Source organism: Ictalurus punctatus, chromosome 7, assembly GCF_001660625.3.
Source record: "Ictalurus punctatus breed USDA103 chromosome 7, Coco_2.0, whole genome shotgun sequence".
NCBI classification, from domain to species: Eukaryota; Metazoa; Chordata; class Actinopteri; order Siluriformes; family Ictaluridae; genus Ictalurus; species Ictalurus punctatus.
Window position 1 is genome coordinate 8,952,007 of NC_030422.2, and position 16,747 is coordinate 8,968,753.

Genomic DNA, 16,747 nt, shown 5'->3' on the forward strand with positions numbered 1-16,747 from the left:
CAACCAACAGAATTCTTACTTGTTGGATGTCTTTTTTTTGCTCTAGCAGTAAGCATGCGATGGACACCGTTACCAGGATCACATGGTCTAGGAATGAGTTGATACTCAATAATTACTCAAGAATCCAACAAGGACAACTTAACCAACAATTTAACAGGAACCTTCATGCCAAAGTCTCACAATTTTCTATTCTTTGTAAAACATTGACTTCTCAAGATGTCTTCTGCCCTGACTGCCACTCGTGGTTAGGAAAAGAGAACACTGAACCATGACCTAGAAAACGAAGAAACCAAATGTATCTGGAAGTGATGATATCAGCAAGCTTTGGGTGACTTTACACCTACAGATTGAAGTATGAGATGATATCGATAAGTTTGAAGGTGGTGATGTAGATGCAGCAGCAGAAGGGCGTTTGCTTCTCATTTGTGACAGCGAGTTTAAACTGGCAGCTCATCATGAGATGTTCATACCACTGAAGATACCCTGAGCTGGCAAGATGACGATGTTGCTCGCACTCCACTTCTCAGCTGCCCTGCTTCTGTTTCTCACTGAGCCTCCAAAACAAGGTACGAGTCATGCTTCTACTTTAATGCATCTTTATAACGTTCATGGATTTTTGGGAGATCAATAAAAGTCCCCAATGTTCGTTGATATTTTAAGAACAATTGTCCACCTGTTTATTTTCTTCTGTAGGTGCTGAAGCCTTTCCAGTGACTTGTTGTCTGAAAACTTGTGATGCCAAAGTACGGAGAGAGCTGCTCAAAAACTACAGCATACAAGTGAAACCCTTATGTCCCGTGAATGCTGTGAGGTAAGATTAATTATGTTTTTTTTATTTAGTAATTTATTTTAACACAGACAACAATCTCTACAGCTTCGTTCTTAATGACAGGGACTGGATAATACTTGTGGTTTCTGCTGCATTTCATTTCCACACACAACATTTTTTAGTTTTGTTTTGTTTTCTTGTTTTTAGGTTTGTCACAAAGATGGGCATCACATTCTGCTTGGACCCGTCCTCACTTTGGGCAATTAATACCATGGCCTTTTTGGACAACAGAGGCATGCCACCAGGGAATAGCACGACCACCATTAACACATCTCATATTTAATCCAAATTTTGGCCCTTTTGCACTTTGTTTTCAAACCGTTAAACCATAATGTTTGAACTTTTCATTCTCAAAACGCATTATACAAATGTAAAGATTTTATATTCTTCACATCTTCAAACTTTTTGGTGTTTTTTTTAAGCAAACAGTATTATTATAATTCTTTGTCTCACATTATATATATATATATATATATATATATATATATATATATATATATATATATATATATATAGTATAGTAAAATGATGTGTATGTATTTTTGTATGTATGTATGAAATCTTTTCAAAGCTTTATAATTTATCAGCTGACAATAAAGTTGTCATTTTAAAAATGATTGTCAAAGTTATCATATCAGTTTGTTTTTTCATTTCTGAACAAGAACGCACTCATGTAGTATTCATATTCTAACTGAAGTCCTACTGATACTGATATTCTGATATATATACATACATACATATATATATATATATATATATATATATATATATATATATATATATATATATATATATATATATATGTATGTATATATATCAGAATATCAGTATCAGTAGGATATATTTATATATATATTTCTGGTAATTTTTTGCAATAAATCATAAAAAAAAAATTCTCTATTTAATACTTTCAAAATACATTAACAAAATGAATCATATAAATGATTCTAATTGCTTCATGCTGTTAATGGAAAATCAAGAAAATAAACTAAACTAAAGAAATATGAAGCATTGTTTCCACTCCAATTTACCAAAAATATTTCTTATTGTTTTTTTTTTTTAATTAAAAATTAAATCATACTTGTATCTGTTTATAGTTGTTATGGAAAGCCTGGGCAACAAGTTAGTTCCTCTTATCATGACATTCTAACAGTTATAAATATTCAGTCCTTCTCCTTACTTTCTCTTTTGAACATAATATGAAAAAGAAGCAGCTTGTCATATCACCCAGGAACCTAGTAACAGGTTTGCACTTTACAAACCTACATGTATCACAATAACCAGACATGAGATGGATGAAAATGCAGCAGAGTGTATATTTATTGAATCAGGCAGGCAGACAAATCCAAATCGAATGGCAATATCAAGGCCAATAAACAGGCATGGGTCAGGCAAGGCGCTATCTGCATAAAAAGGGAAAAGACAAAATGTGAAGAACCAAGAAACTAGCAAAGTCAAAACTGGGATAACAAACACAGTAAAACAAGGCTTCATAAATGTCAGAGACAGGTTCACAAACTGAGAGTTTACTTTCCCAAATTCTTGTCAATTCAAGTTTCTCTTTTAAAGGGTGTGTGAGATTGGGTACAGGTAAGTGTGTTCAATAACCTGGAGATTGCGAACATATCAACGGAGGTGGGATCTGGGTAGGGTAGTCGAAGGCGGCCATGTTTGTAGACTGCGGTGTGTTCTGCGGTGTGTTCAGAGTTCACAGATGGTGTTGGTGTGATAAGATGGTGCATTGTTACCCGTCCATCATTTTTAAAAATGAAAATATTTAGTCTACGTAGTAATTTTATGTCTTCATTCGTTTATTTTTCATTCTTTTTGTTGTCAACAAGATTTATTAGTCACTACTTTCAGTCAATACATATATGGATATGTATAAATAAAGAAATGTGAATATGTAGTGCACTGTAAGTTTTGGTTAACATCAGTACATTAACATTAATATATTTAATTGGTTGTAGTTGTTTTGTGCAATAAGTTAGCAAACAAATAGGGCCAAGTACACACACAAACACCCACTCACATGCTTGTGTACTTTCCCTTTGACCACCAAGAAGGGGCATTTTTTCACCCAGGGTATTTCTCAATGGAGGGTCTAACTTCTTAAACTGTAGTTGGGGAGGAAGTAGGGTCATGGCCTAGAAAATTGAGCTAAAATCAAGAAAATCCGCAATATTCAGAGGAGCTTGCAATTTTGCATAATTACTGCATATTTTCTGCAGATTTGGCCCAAGACATGTCATGTGACATCCTCACAACATGCATTCAGTCAAAGCATTCTTTGATTCACATACATCGAACTTGAATACATCTAAAAGGTCCCATTTACCAACAAACATCACTGTGAAAACAATTTTGTGCAATTGCAAGTGAAATATACTGAGAAATACTCATATTCAATACAACAACCTGTCCATCCGACATTAACCACCATGCCACACGCAACATCAACAGGACCATATCTTGTATGTTGAACCCCTCCATACAAGTCCCTATGGATGAGTTTTTACTCAAGAATCCAACATGAACAACTCTAACAAGAAGTTAGCAAGAACTTTCATGCCAATTTTGGGAATTTTCTATTCATAGTAAACTTCTCATGATGAGTCGTCTGCCCTGCCTACTCACTTGGCCTCCATCTTTGTGGTTAGGAAAATATAAATGTAGAAAACAAGGAAACCAAATGCATCTTGAAGGTGATGATATCAGTGAGCTTTGGGTGACTTTACGCCTACTGATGAAATAGAAGATGATATCAATCATTTTGCAGCAGCAGAAGGGCATTTGCTTATCATTAATTCCAGCGAGTTTAAACTGGCAGCTCATCATGAGATGTTTCAGTGGCTTGTCTGAAAACTTGTGACTTCAAAGTACGAAGAGAACTGCTCGAAAACTACAGCATACAAGATAAACCCTTATGTCCCATGAAGGCTGTGAGGTAAGACGAATTATGTGTTTTTTTTCCAGTCTAAAGATAATCAGGGACTGGATAACACTTGTGGCTTCTGCAGCACTTCATTTCAACAAAGTGTTTTTTTGTTTGTTTTCTTCTTTTTAGATTTGTCACAAATAAGGAATCACATTCTTCTCAGAGCCATCCTCATGAGGCAGGCTGCAACGGAATAGTATGACCACCATTAACACGCCATGGTAAATGGTAAATGGTCTGCACTTATATAGCACTTTTTTAACTGTAGTGGCTCCAAAGCGCTTTACACTGGTTCACATTCACCCATTCACACACACACACCAATGGTAGCAGAGCAGAGCACATGCAAGGACACCTCGGCATGTGGAGTCATGTGGGCCAGGAATCGAATAGCCAACCCTACGATTAGTGGACAACCCATGCTACCACCTGAGCCACAGCCACCCCTCATCTCATATTTATCCCATATGATCGTTTTGTACTAATTCTAACTGTTAAACTGTAATTATCACTGTTTGAAGTTGTGATAATCAGCCATAACATTATACATAACCACCTGCCTAATATTGTGCAGGTCCCGCTGGTGCCACCAAAACAGCTCTGACCCATAGTGACATGGACTTCTCAAGACCTCTGAATATGTAGTGTGGTATCTGGCACCAAGTCGTTAGCAGCACATCATTTAAGTCCTGTAAGTTGCAAAGTGGGGCCTCCATGGATCAAATTTGTTTGTTCAGCACATCCCACAGATGCTCGATAGGATTGACATCTGGGGAATTTGGAGGCCAAATCAACACCTTGAACGTCATGTTATTCAAACCGTTCATGAACAATTTTTGTAGTGTCAGGGCACATTATTCTGCTTAGGCCACTGCCATTCTGGAATACTGCTGCCATGAGCGGGTGTACTTGGCCTGCAACAATGAATGCCAGGACCCAAAGTTTCCCAGCAGAACACTGCCCAGAGCATCACACTGCCTCCACCGGTCTGCCTTATTCCCATAGTACATCCTGGTGCCAGCTCTTCCGCAGGTCAGCAACAGACATGCACCCGGCCATCAACATGATGTAAAAGAAAACGTGATTCATCAGACCAGGCCACCTTCTTCCATTGGTCCATGGTCCAGTTCTGATGTTCCCGTGCCCATTGTAGGCAGTGGACAGGGATCAGCATCGGCACTCTGATCAGTCTGGGGCAACGCAGACCCATATGCTCCAAGCTGTGATGCACTGACACCTTGCTATCATAGCAAGCATTAACTTTTACAGCAATTTATGCAACAGTGACTCTTCTGTGGGATCAGACCAGATGGGCTTTGCTCCACACACACATAAATGAGCCTTGGGTGCCCATGACCCTGTCACCGGTTCACTGGTTGTCCTTCCTTGAACCACTTTTGGTAAGTATTAACCATTGCATACCAGGAACACCCCACAAGACCTGCCATTTTGGAGATGTTCTGACTCAGTCATCTAGCCATCACAATTTGGCCCTTGTCAAAGTCGCTCAGATCCTTACGCTTGCCCATTTTACCTGCTTCCAACACAGCCACCTCGAGAACTGACTGTTCACTTGTTGACTAATACTGTATATCCCACCTCTTGACAGGTGTCATCGTAACAAGATGTTATTCACGTCACCTGTCAGTGGTTTTAATGTGATGGCTGATCAGTATATATTACTGGTAAAATTTTGTAATAAATCATAAGACAATCTCTATAAAATATATAGAGATAAATTGACAAAATGAATAGTATAAATCATTATAATTGCTTCAAGCAGTAACATCAAGGAAAATAAGCTAATCTAAAGAAACTATAATAAATACGAAACACTGTTACCATTCTGCTGATTTAAAAAAAAAAAAAATACATCATACTTTTATCTGTTTATAGTTGTTATGGAAAGTCTGTGAAACAAGTCGGTTCCTCTTACCATGACATTCTCACAGCTCCATATATTCAATCCCTTTCCTTACTTTCTCTCTTGGAACTAATATGAAAAAAAATGCAGCTCGTCATGTTAGACAGAAACTGGGAAGCGACTTTGTTGTCTCTTCTATTGCAAAAAGTGGACAGAATGGATATATTAGGAGCTCGGAGATTTCAGAACAGAAGCCAAATTTAAAAAAAAAAAAAAAGAAAGAAATAAAGCAATAATTTCTAATCATTTAATTGATTTCTTTATTTAAGAACTTTCTTGACAATTAAATAACCATTTTCTTGTCAGCAATCGTTAATGGCAAAATGTAAACAAGAATAAAAGATCCTTGTTTTTAAAAAAAGCTAATAGTTTGTGCATTGCATCATACATGTTGCACAATCCGTTCCAGAGTATTGTCACTTTTTTATTGTCAAGTGTCCTATTTTCTCTCATGTGGTTACAGAGACCTGACTGGTATGTTCCATAGTCATATGAGCAGTCATACTCTGCGTGTGAAGAAACTTGAAGTGTGTGCAAAAGGTGATTGTTCTTGATTGATCTACAAATGAGACAAAATAACTCATAAGTCCACATAATAATGCATAGCTCAGACTACCAATCCACAGAATTTTGCCACAAAACCTGCAGGTCTGTGTTAGATGGCTGAAGATGAACACCTTCCAGCACGATAATAACATAAAGCACTAATCCAGGTCATCCACGGAATGGTGAATTCATTGGTGAATTTGCAGATTTGATCTCGAACCAGGTCATTTCTCAAGACAAAGCTTTAATTGTTGGTGACTTTAATATTCATTTTGATAACCCAGAAGACCCACTGAGAACAGCGGTTGTATATATTCTAGATTCAGTAGGGGTCAATCAGAATGTAAAAGGACCCACTCATAATGGTGGTCACACTCTTGACCTGGTACTAACATACTGAATAAATATAGAAAATATAGTCACTCTGAAGCTATCTCACACCATTATCTCATCTCGTTTAAATTGCGTATTGATCATAATATTTGCACCTTGCCACGTTTCCGCATCAAACATACATTCACGTCAGCTATTGCACAGAGTTTTATCAATAACCTCCCAGAAATATCAGCTATGATTGGCTTACCGTTTGATGCCAAAGAACTCGATCAGGCGAGTGAATGCTTAGAGTCAATGTTCAGCTACAGGAAAATAATTAGAGAGAAAAAGCTATCACCCTGGTATAACGATCACACACGCACCTTAAAACAGACCACTCGACAATTAGAATGTGCTAATTTGGTAGACTGGTGTTTTAAAAGGTGCTTTAACAAAGCTGTGCAAACAGCTTAATGTTAAAAAAAAAAATACCTCAGAAAAAGCTGCAGTTTTAACCAGGGGGTATAAAAACTTTCTATATCCAATGTACATCTGTGATGCTCTTTAGTGCACAGATAACATGTATAAGTGTATAAGATAACATGTATACATACCGTGCTAACGTGTAACTATAGGACCTGTGTGCGTCTCTCTGACTACATTATAAGGAGGACAAGTTGCATGGCACTGTATTTGTATGCATTAATTATTTTCAAGAGATGTTTATCAGCCTTATCTTACTTTTGTGGCCTTTGCAACTTACATCTCAGCTCACTTCCTAACCATTTTTTCAGACCAAGATTCAATAGGTTTACTTTTTATGCTTTCATTTTATGTTATAACTCAGTTCACTAGTTGACTATAGTCACTAAACTAAGTGTATTCGAATAACAGTAGTACTTAGTAGTTAGCAAGGTTTCAGTCATCTTTAGCACCACTGTGTTTGTTAAACCAGCCCCTTACCTAATGTGATCTTTGGAGGAAGCCGATGCAAGGTTATAAAGTCAATAAAAACTTTTCCATATCACATTGTTTTGGTGAAATATCTTTATGGCTTCTTCAGTTTAGGTGTCAAAGTGTGTAACAAAATGGCCAAAACCAAGACCTCACCCACAGCAATATCTGAGGGGTTATCCCAGACCACATCACAAATGTTATATTCCCTTACCAGCATATTCCTGAGGAATGTTTGCCTAGGCACTTCTCAGTCATCCTTCTCAAACAACAGGATGTGTTTCTTCCGTGTTTGTTTGTTTTTTGGGACATGCCTTAGGCAAATCCGTGAAACATTCTGGGATCACCATTAAGTATAGTTAAATCTTGTTTACTCACCTATCATCCCATGAAACAGTTGATATTATGTTTAAATACAACTGCTTATTTGATAATAAATTTGCATGTCTTTGCATGTCATCATAAGCTATGATATGTACCTTCAAAATCAATACCAATACCTGTCTCTGTCATCATGATGATCACGATAGTAGAATCATAGTCTCAAATATAACAAAATTTGAATGTATTATTGTCACAAAATTGTAGATTCTATGTATTTCATTGACATGAGAAGGATCTTCCAATCTTCAACTGTCCAGTATCTGGGCCAACTGTAGCCTCAGATTATTGTTCTTGACTGAGAGGACTGGAACCTAATGGTATTGTAAACCTAGGGTAAACTTGGTATTCTGCTGTTGTAGACCATCCGCATCAAGGTTCGACGTGATGTCCATTCAGAGAGGCATTTATGTTCACCACGGATGTAAAGAGTGATCATTTGAGTTAATGCAATGGTGGGTCAGAGCTGTTTTGCTACTGCAGGGGGGACCGGTAGGTATTTATAATCTTATGGCTGATTGGTGTATTATGTATTGTTCTGCATTTTAAACTCAGCCAATACTTTCATATTGGTTTCGTTTTGGTTTGGTGGGGAAGTGGTGGCTAAGTGGTTAAAGTCATCGGTGGGTCTTTGAGCAAGACCCTTAAACAACTGTGCCAGCCAAATGAGCAAATGGACGATAATATACTGTATCTCCCAGGATGTAATATATGTATATACTCTCTGAGTTGACCAACCTGACAATTCAGATGAGATACAGTAGATATCACATGGGGTATATATCTACTGGTCATTTTGCTGTATAGAAGGTAAAATATGGTACAATCTTTCCATATATGTATATGTGCAGTTCAGTAATAAAAAAATAAAAAAAACTCACATGACAGATTCAAATGGGACTAAAATCTCAGAAGTACATTACCCCTCCACCCAATGTAAAACAAATCCAACCTAAATAGGGCTATTGTCACAAAAAAATGGTTTACAGAAACCCAGATGAATATTTAGATCCTACTGAGCAAGCCAAATGTGAAAGTGGCAAGGAAACTCCCTGAGAAGACATAAGGAAGAAATCTTGAAAGGAATCAAACTCAACAGGGAATATATCCTCTTTTTGGGTGACACTGAATAGTAAGATTATAAGTGGTTACATTACACATTTGTAGAAGAGAAAAGACAAACAGTACAAAGTGTGTTGAAGGGATATAAAATGTTTGGTGTGATCATATTATGAATAATAGTCCTGGGATGAGAATGGGGCAGTTTTTCTGATCACAGCAACAGTTCGTAGGAAATGTGAGTCTATGGTATTGAAGTTAGACTAGGCATTGCAGCAAGAAGGAATGGTTTAATTTTAAACTGTTTTTTGGAAAGTCTAAGAATAAAAGGAGCAAAACATACACACACAAAAAGAGATAATCAGAGACATACTAGCATACATAATTATTAGTCCACATTTTGTAGCGTTCCAACCTGGAACTGAAATTAACTTAATTGGGATTATATGTAATGAATCTGCACACAATTGTGCCCAGTTCGCTAAAAGCCAGTGAAGCAACTAAGAGGCCAAAGGTTACTCTGAAGGTGCTGAAGAGATCCACAACTTAGATGGGTGAAGCAGTTCACAGGACAGCCATAGCCCAGACACTCCACAAAGCTGCAAGCTGCTATATGAAATCCTGTTTAGTGTTTGCCAAATGGCATCTTGGAGACCCAGCAAACATATGGGAAAAATGTTCCCATAAATTTTAATTCTTTGGCCTTTGTACAAAGTACTATGCTTGGCACAAACACAACACTACTCATCATTCTGAGACCAGCATATACACAGTGAAGCATGGTGGTAGTAGAAGCATGCTGCAGGAATGTTTTTCATCGCCAGGGAAACTGGTCTGGGTTGAGGACACGTTGGGTAGTGCGAAACAAAGGATAGTCCTAGAAAACCAATTACAGTCCACAAGGGATTGAGACTTGGGCAGAGGTTCACCTTTCAACAGAACAACAACCTGCCAAACCACTGGAATGGTTCAAAAGCAAAATCCGTGATTGTACTAGCCAGCTTTGACAAGCTCACATTGAGAATCTGTGGCAAGAATAACTGTTCACCAATGGTTACCATCCAGTCTGATATACCTTGTCCAATTTTTCCAAGCAACATGGGCAGAAATATCAGGATCCATTGTAAATCCTGTGGTGGATACTTATGTAACCAAAAATATCTGTTTTGGGGGGTTTATTACCTTAACGACAATATTTTTCACCTTCACAATCACGTAGTTGTGGACATAAAATCATAAAAATCTCAATTAAGTGTTACAAATTAAATAGCATTGACAAAATTTGGTTGTAATACCATTTTATTGTTATTATTATTACTCCAGACCTTTACGAGACTGTCATTTATAGCTTTAGATTAACTTTTTAAACTAAATTACGGAGGCTATTGAGGGGGTCAGGATGAAAGGATGTTCATGGTGGCTAAGAGTTTCAATCTACCTTTGTGTCCACTTCCTGTTGAGTCATCAGACTCATATTTTCCTTCCATCATGTCTAGTTCGGTGGAAAGATGTATGCTAATGGTGGTCCCACCCCCAACAATAAGACCAAGTGCAGCCAGAGTCGTAGTCTCAGAAGATGGAGAAAACACACCTCACGCTCTTTATTTTCTGCACCACTGCAGTGTTCTCCAGCATCTTTGCAAGTAAGTTTTATTTGTGTCAGTACACACTTCTGTCGTATTTTGTGGGGTGGCCTAGATCTGTAAGGTCAGGTTGTTATATGTAGCTTCTGTGGGTTTGAAACTGAGAAACTCTGCTCTTCTTTTCATTTGCATCAGTATGTGTGTGGTCTTCACAATCTGTAAGATTTTGTAGTAAATTAGAGAAATATGCATCACGGATTCCCATTATGGTAACATCTTTAACCAGCACTTTTGTCCCACAGAAAATGGATCTCCCGCAAATTGTTGTAACAAAATAAATCCTAAGCAAGTCCGTGTGACAAGCATTGTGAGCTACTGGAAGCAGAACAAAGGACTTTGTCCAGTCACAGCAATTGTGTAAGTGACCCCATATCTTATATGTACAAAAAAATCATTATTACAGTGTTTTTAATATATTATATATAAGGTGTGTAAATGTAAAATATAAATAGTCTTTGTTATATCAAGTATTGAAAGGCTTACCCACGGAAGTTCTTATATGTATTTATTAGTATTAGTAATTATTATAGTTGGGGTGGCATCATGGTACAGCAGGTAGCACTGCCAACTCACTGCTCCAGGCTGGTTTGATCCTGAGCTCGGTTTAATGTCTATGTTCAGATTTGCATGTTCTCCTGTGTCCATGTGGGATTCCTCCAGGTTTTCCAGGTTCCTTTCTACTCCCAGCAACATGCCTTTTGGCCTATAGGTGATTCTAAATTGCCCCTACATGTGAGTGAGTGTGTGAATGTGTGTATGATGCCCGGAGATGGGACTGGCATTCCATCCCAAGTGTATTCTATCTTCAAACTCAGTGTTCTGGGGTCTAGTTATTACAGTCAAATCACTGAATCTATTATTTGTGTTACACTCAAAAATAACTTTGTTAAAGGTGCAGTTTTGTATAAATTGGTAATGAATTGGAATTACTGCACACTTGCTGCAGAGTGAAGTAAATTACTGCTGTAGCAGTAATTTATTAATTATTTTATTTTATTTTATTTGAGTGAAATAACCCATGCCCCTCGGAGCTTGGAAGGACCACATAGCTCGCTGCTTGTTACCATTATTATTATTATTATTATTATTATTATTATTATTATTATTATTATGATGATGATGATGATGATGATGATGATGATGATTATTTTATTTGCAGCAGCAGAAGCAGCAGCAGCAGCAGTAGTAGTAGTAGTAGTAGTTAGGGTGCTATTGGTGAAAGGTGCTTGGATCCGGTGGATTGTTATTTGTGGATATATCTATTATTATTATTATTATTATTATTATTATTATTATTATTATTATTATTATTATTACTAGTTTGGAGTTAGAGATGTTTTAGTGTAAAATACAATAAGCCATACCTTTTGGGGGATTGGGTGACTTGCAAGGGTGCTTGAACCCCAGAGGTCACTGTTTGTGACTATATAATAATAATAATAATAATAATAATAATAATAATAATAATAATAATAATAATAATAATAATAATAGTAGGGGGACTGGGGGCTACTTGTGAAGGGAGTCTGGACCCCACAGGTCACTGTTTGTGGCCATTATTATTATTATTATTATTATTATTATTATTATTATTATTATTATTATTATTATTATCATCATCATCATTATCATCATTATCATTATTATTATTATTATTATTATTATTATTATTATTATTATTGTTGTTGTTGTTGTTGTTGTTGTTGTTGTTGTTGTTGATGATGTTGTTTTTGTTGTTGTTGTTGTACTTGTTATCGTTGCTGCTGCTGTGTTGCTAGTGGGCATCAGAGTTTTTGTTGCTACTTTATTTGCTCGTGGGCATACAAGTATTTCAATTTGTAAGACAGTGAATGAACCTAATAATACACGTATATGTATTCTGTGATTTTCAACAAATCTGTAATGTCAAAACATCTGCATTCCAGAATTTAGCATGCCTGAATTAATTCAAACGATTAATCCTCTGCAGGAAGTGGACGTTGTTGCTAGGGGCAGTAGTATTTTATTTAAAAAGTGGCCACTTTTTTTTTTTTTTTTTGCACAGGTTCACGCTTAACAATGGGAAATTCCTCTGCTCTAATCCAGTCTCACCCTGGACCAAAAAAGCAATGCGGAAGCTCGACGAGGAAGCAAAACAGAAGCGAAACCACAGATTTGGACTGGCACCAGATGCTCCAAAGGAGAGCACAGAGGGTTTACTGACAACAACCATGATGCCTTTGACCAGTAGATGGCCTCAAGTGCCTGCAAGTGTAGCCATGCCGATGGAGAAGAGCAGAGCAGAGTCGCCTGCTAATGTAAAATCTTCTACACCAAAGAAGCAAAAGCAAAGAAGGAAGGGAGGGAACAAAGTTGGGAAGAGGAAAAATACATCAAGAATCAAGATCAAGATCAAGAAGCAACCAGTGTTGCTTCACACCTCTTCTTTTACTATGTCTTCTTATAAATAAGTCCATGGAACCATGTTTTCATGTATAAATGCTATAAACCCTTTCCTTAAATAAGTTAACTTGTATGGCTAAATGTGTATTGTGAAAGTTATATACCTGCGATATAAGAAAAAATAGCAAACAGAATAAAACAGAAAGCACACTTATGCTCTGTTGTATTGTTTTTATAGAGGTGACATGGTGGCTATTTATTAATAGAGTGCACCAAGGGATTAATATACTAAGGCCATGAGTTAAAATTTCAAAGCCACAACTAAGTATGGCCAAGAATTACAAGATATGAAAGCGATGGCTGTAAAAGTGTGTAAGGTGTGCCCATGACAAAATATGTCCTGATGAGAAAGTCGACTCACTTTGAGAATTAAGTAACACGTAGGGTGAGCTACGTCCACGTCGCAAACATCAGTGACTTGGGCATGTAATTACGTCATTCCAAGATTGCCGTAAAGTGTGATACTGTATTATCATTCATCTCCATTCTCAGGTTCTTGTGGCCACAATGGTTTGTCAAAAATGAGTAGAACTCAATTGTTTCCATGAGTAAAAATAGCCACACGTCACCTCATCATTACTCATCTGTACTACTGTCTCAAATGAGAAGCTTATTTTCAATACATTAGTATTACATCACTACATCATGTTAGAGTCAGTACTCTGGAGATGGATGCCGTAACACTTGTAGATTACGCTAGAATACCAATCTATGCAAAAATTTACCTGTGTGTATGTGTATTCTTAAAAAAAAGAAGATATATAAATAAGTAAACAGGCTAAAATAATGTATAATTAAGTAGGGCACAATATGTGGTGAACTTTTGATCTGTGGCACTCAAAACTGGATTTTTAATATAACCCCTTAAAGAAAACTGACTTTCAGATTCATACTAGACTCCTCGATGTGGCTATTTCCTGTTTCACAACTGCACCCTGGCACAGTTTTCGCTTTACCATCCACTTATTTTAGATGCTTTAAGGATTGAAGTGCCAGTTGTGTCCCATATTTACAATATTACATTTTAAAAAAGTATGGAAAGTAAATATTAAAACCGTTTTTGTTTCCAAACACAAAAACCTGTATACATGTGTATACATATGCCGATCAGCCATATCATTCAAACCACCTGCCTAATGTTGTGTAGGTCCAACTGCCAAAACTGCTCTGACCCATCGAGGCCTGGACTTCACAAGACCTCTGAAGGTGTCTTGCTAGCATTAACTTTTAGAGCAATTTGTGCTCTTCTATGGGATAGGACCAGACGGGCTAGCCTTCGCTTCCCATGCACATCAGTGAGTCTTGGGCACCCAAGACCCTGTCATCGGTTCACCGGTTGTCCTTCCTTGGACCACTTTTGGTACGTATTAACCACTGCATACCAGGAACAGTCCACAAGACCTGCTGTTTTAGAGATGCTCTGACCCAGTCGTCTAGCCATCACAATTTGGCCCTTGTCAGATCCTTACGCTTGCCCATTTTTCCTGCTTCCAGCACAGCAACCTCAAGAATTGAGTGTTCACTTGCTGACTAATATATCCCACCCCTTGACAGGTGCCACTGTGACGAGATGATCAATGGTATTTGCTTCACCTGTCAGTGGTTTTAATGTTATGGCTGATTGAAATGCATTGAAATATAATATAATTGCCCCCAAAATCTCTTAAATGTTATTTTTTTTACATTAATGTGTGAAGCCATTTAACATGTCAGGCATGAAACACTTTCAACCCAAATATGAAACATTTGGAAGATCCCACCAGCAGGAAGTTATCTTTCAAATTTCCCTGAATTTCAACTTTCCAGACGTTCACGGGAAGAAGAAAGGTAAGTTCATTGTTGTTGCTTTTACAATGATACTGTCATTTTGAAAGTGTTATATTGGAGGTCATTTTGAAAGTACAACCAGGATTGAAAGTTTAAAATGTTAAAAACTCAACTCAGCCGTTACTTTAAACAGCGAACAAACCTTTTAAAAATTAGATATTGTTGAGATATTGTTTTCTGAATGCATGTTTTACAAACTACTTGGGTTAAATGGCCTTCCAGTCATGGAATCAGTATGTAGACCCCACTATCAGTCATCCTAGGGGAGGTTTCACTAAGTGGAAAACAGCCCGTGTAGCCCACGATAGTGTGACAAGCTATTTAAATACGGGGAAAGAACTGTGTGGGTTTTCTACAGTTGTTAACCAGCAGCGTCTGCATGCATGCTTCTGACCACAGGGTGCAAAAAACGAATGGGCTCTGTAGTACTCAGTGGTCGTAAAACCAACTTATTGGGTTTTTCCCCCCTTAATTCAGAAGTGTCATCTAAATGCTATATAGCATTTATAGTATGAAATCGTAGCTACTATCTGTAGTCTTGCATTCAGAGGCGCACGCAGTTCAATGCATATAACTATGTAAGAGCAAATGACTCGGAACAATTTGTATGAAAAGGGCATTTTGCATAACTCTTTCCTCACGTGCACACGTCTGATATAAAATACACATGTATGACTTAATATAAAGGGGTTTAAGCAGTCATTAGTATAGATAAGCATCTCACCGAGACAGGAAATACAGTAGGAACATATACAAAGAAAAGGAAGAGAGAAGTTTCACGTGTCATGTGCACGGGCTATAAAGGCAAAGATGTAGGTTATGCTCTGTGACTAAATGAGACTAAAAGTTTCCCCCATCACTACAGTGGTTTGCGTTTTTACACACACACACACACACACACACACACACACACACACACACACACACACACACACACACACACAAACACACACACACACCACTCACCTTCTCTCTGCATAAAGCACATATCATTCAGATGTCATTTAGATGTCTGTAAAAATGTCTTCTAAGTATCTTAAATAATTATAATTGTATTAAAAATTCTCGATTTTGATTGGTCATTGATATTGATGTTATACACTTTGTATAAACAACAACCGGCTGCAAAATTGATATGAATCAATTTTGAATCAATATCAAAATTGATATTGAACCCTACTTGTTCTGATGTTATCATTTCCATAAGAACATCTTACATTTAAACATGTCTGAACTGGTATGTTTTGTTTGTTTGTTTGATTCATTTCAAGAGAAAGCAAAAAAAAAAGAGAGAGAGAGAAAGAGAAAGAGAGAGAGAGGCTGGTGAGGGACCAGGAACAACAGACACAAGAACTTCCACATTATACTTCTAAACAGATATAAGATTGACGTGTCGTTATTTAATGAATAAAAATTATATGTGAAAAATTGTTGTGGGGCGGTAACAGGAATTCGTCTTCGTGTTCTATAATCAATAAAAAATAATTATGATATGTCAAATATTATATATGGAAACATTGAAGAAGATGCTGTGATAGAAAGAGATGTTGAAAGCTACCAGAACTTTTTAGCGTTTGTAGAAAGTTTTGCGATAACCGTAGCCAAGAGTCGCCTACTTCAGAAAATCGATTGCATTGAAAAGCTGATTGAGTTGTATCGTTCTAAATGGAAGCACATATACGGCGAAGTGTGGAGAGCCAAGGACAGTAGATTGCAAGCTTCATGATTCTGAAGCTTGCGGCCAGAAAAGATGTATCACAAATAACATATCAAATGCTCCGAATCCTGAGGGCTGAACTATAACGCTGACATTAGGTCCAACATACGAGGCCTGACACGAGGGTTATGCAACCATCTACGTCTTTGACGTGACCACACTCCTTCCGCAG

At 37.2% G+C, this 16,747-nt stretch overlaps 2 protein-coding genes across 2 annotated transcripts; both read left to right on the top strand.

Annotated features, from left to right (window-relative positions):
- Positions 1–368: 368 nt before the first annotated feature.
- Positions 369–1,284, top strand: xcl32a.1 (chemokine (C motif) ligand 32a, duplicate 1). Its single transcript, XM_017473184.3, has 3 exons — positions 369–566; positions 694–811; positions 977–1,284. Exons 1-3 carry the CDS (start codon positions 497–499, stop codon positions 1,110–1,112), a joined length of 324 nt encoding a protein of 107 aa, XP_017328673.1. The 5' UTR covers positions 369–496; the 3' UTR covers positions 1,113–1,284.
- Positions 1,285–10,500: 9,216 nt separating this feature from the next.
- LOC108267263 (uncharacterized) lies at positions 10,501–13,181 on the top strand. The gene is made up of 3 exons (XM_017471253.3): positions 10,501–10,589; positions 10,832–10,946; positions 12,634–13,181. The coding sequence occupies exons 1-3, from the start codon at positions 10,523–10,525 to the stop codon at positions 13,037–13,039; spliced, it is 588 nt and encodes a 195-aa protein (XP_017326742.1). The 5' UTR covers positions 10,501–10,522; the 3' UTR covers positions 13,040–13,181.
- Positions 13,182–16,747: the final 3,566 nt, after the last annotated feature.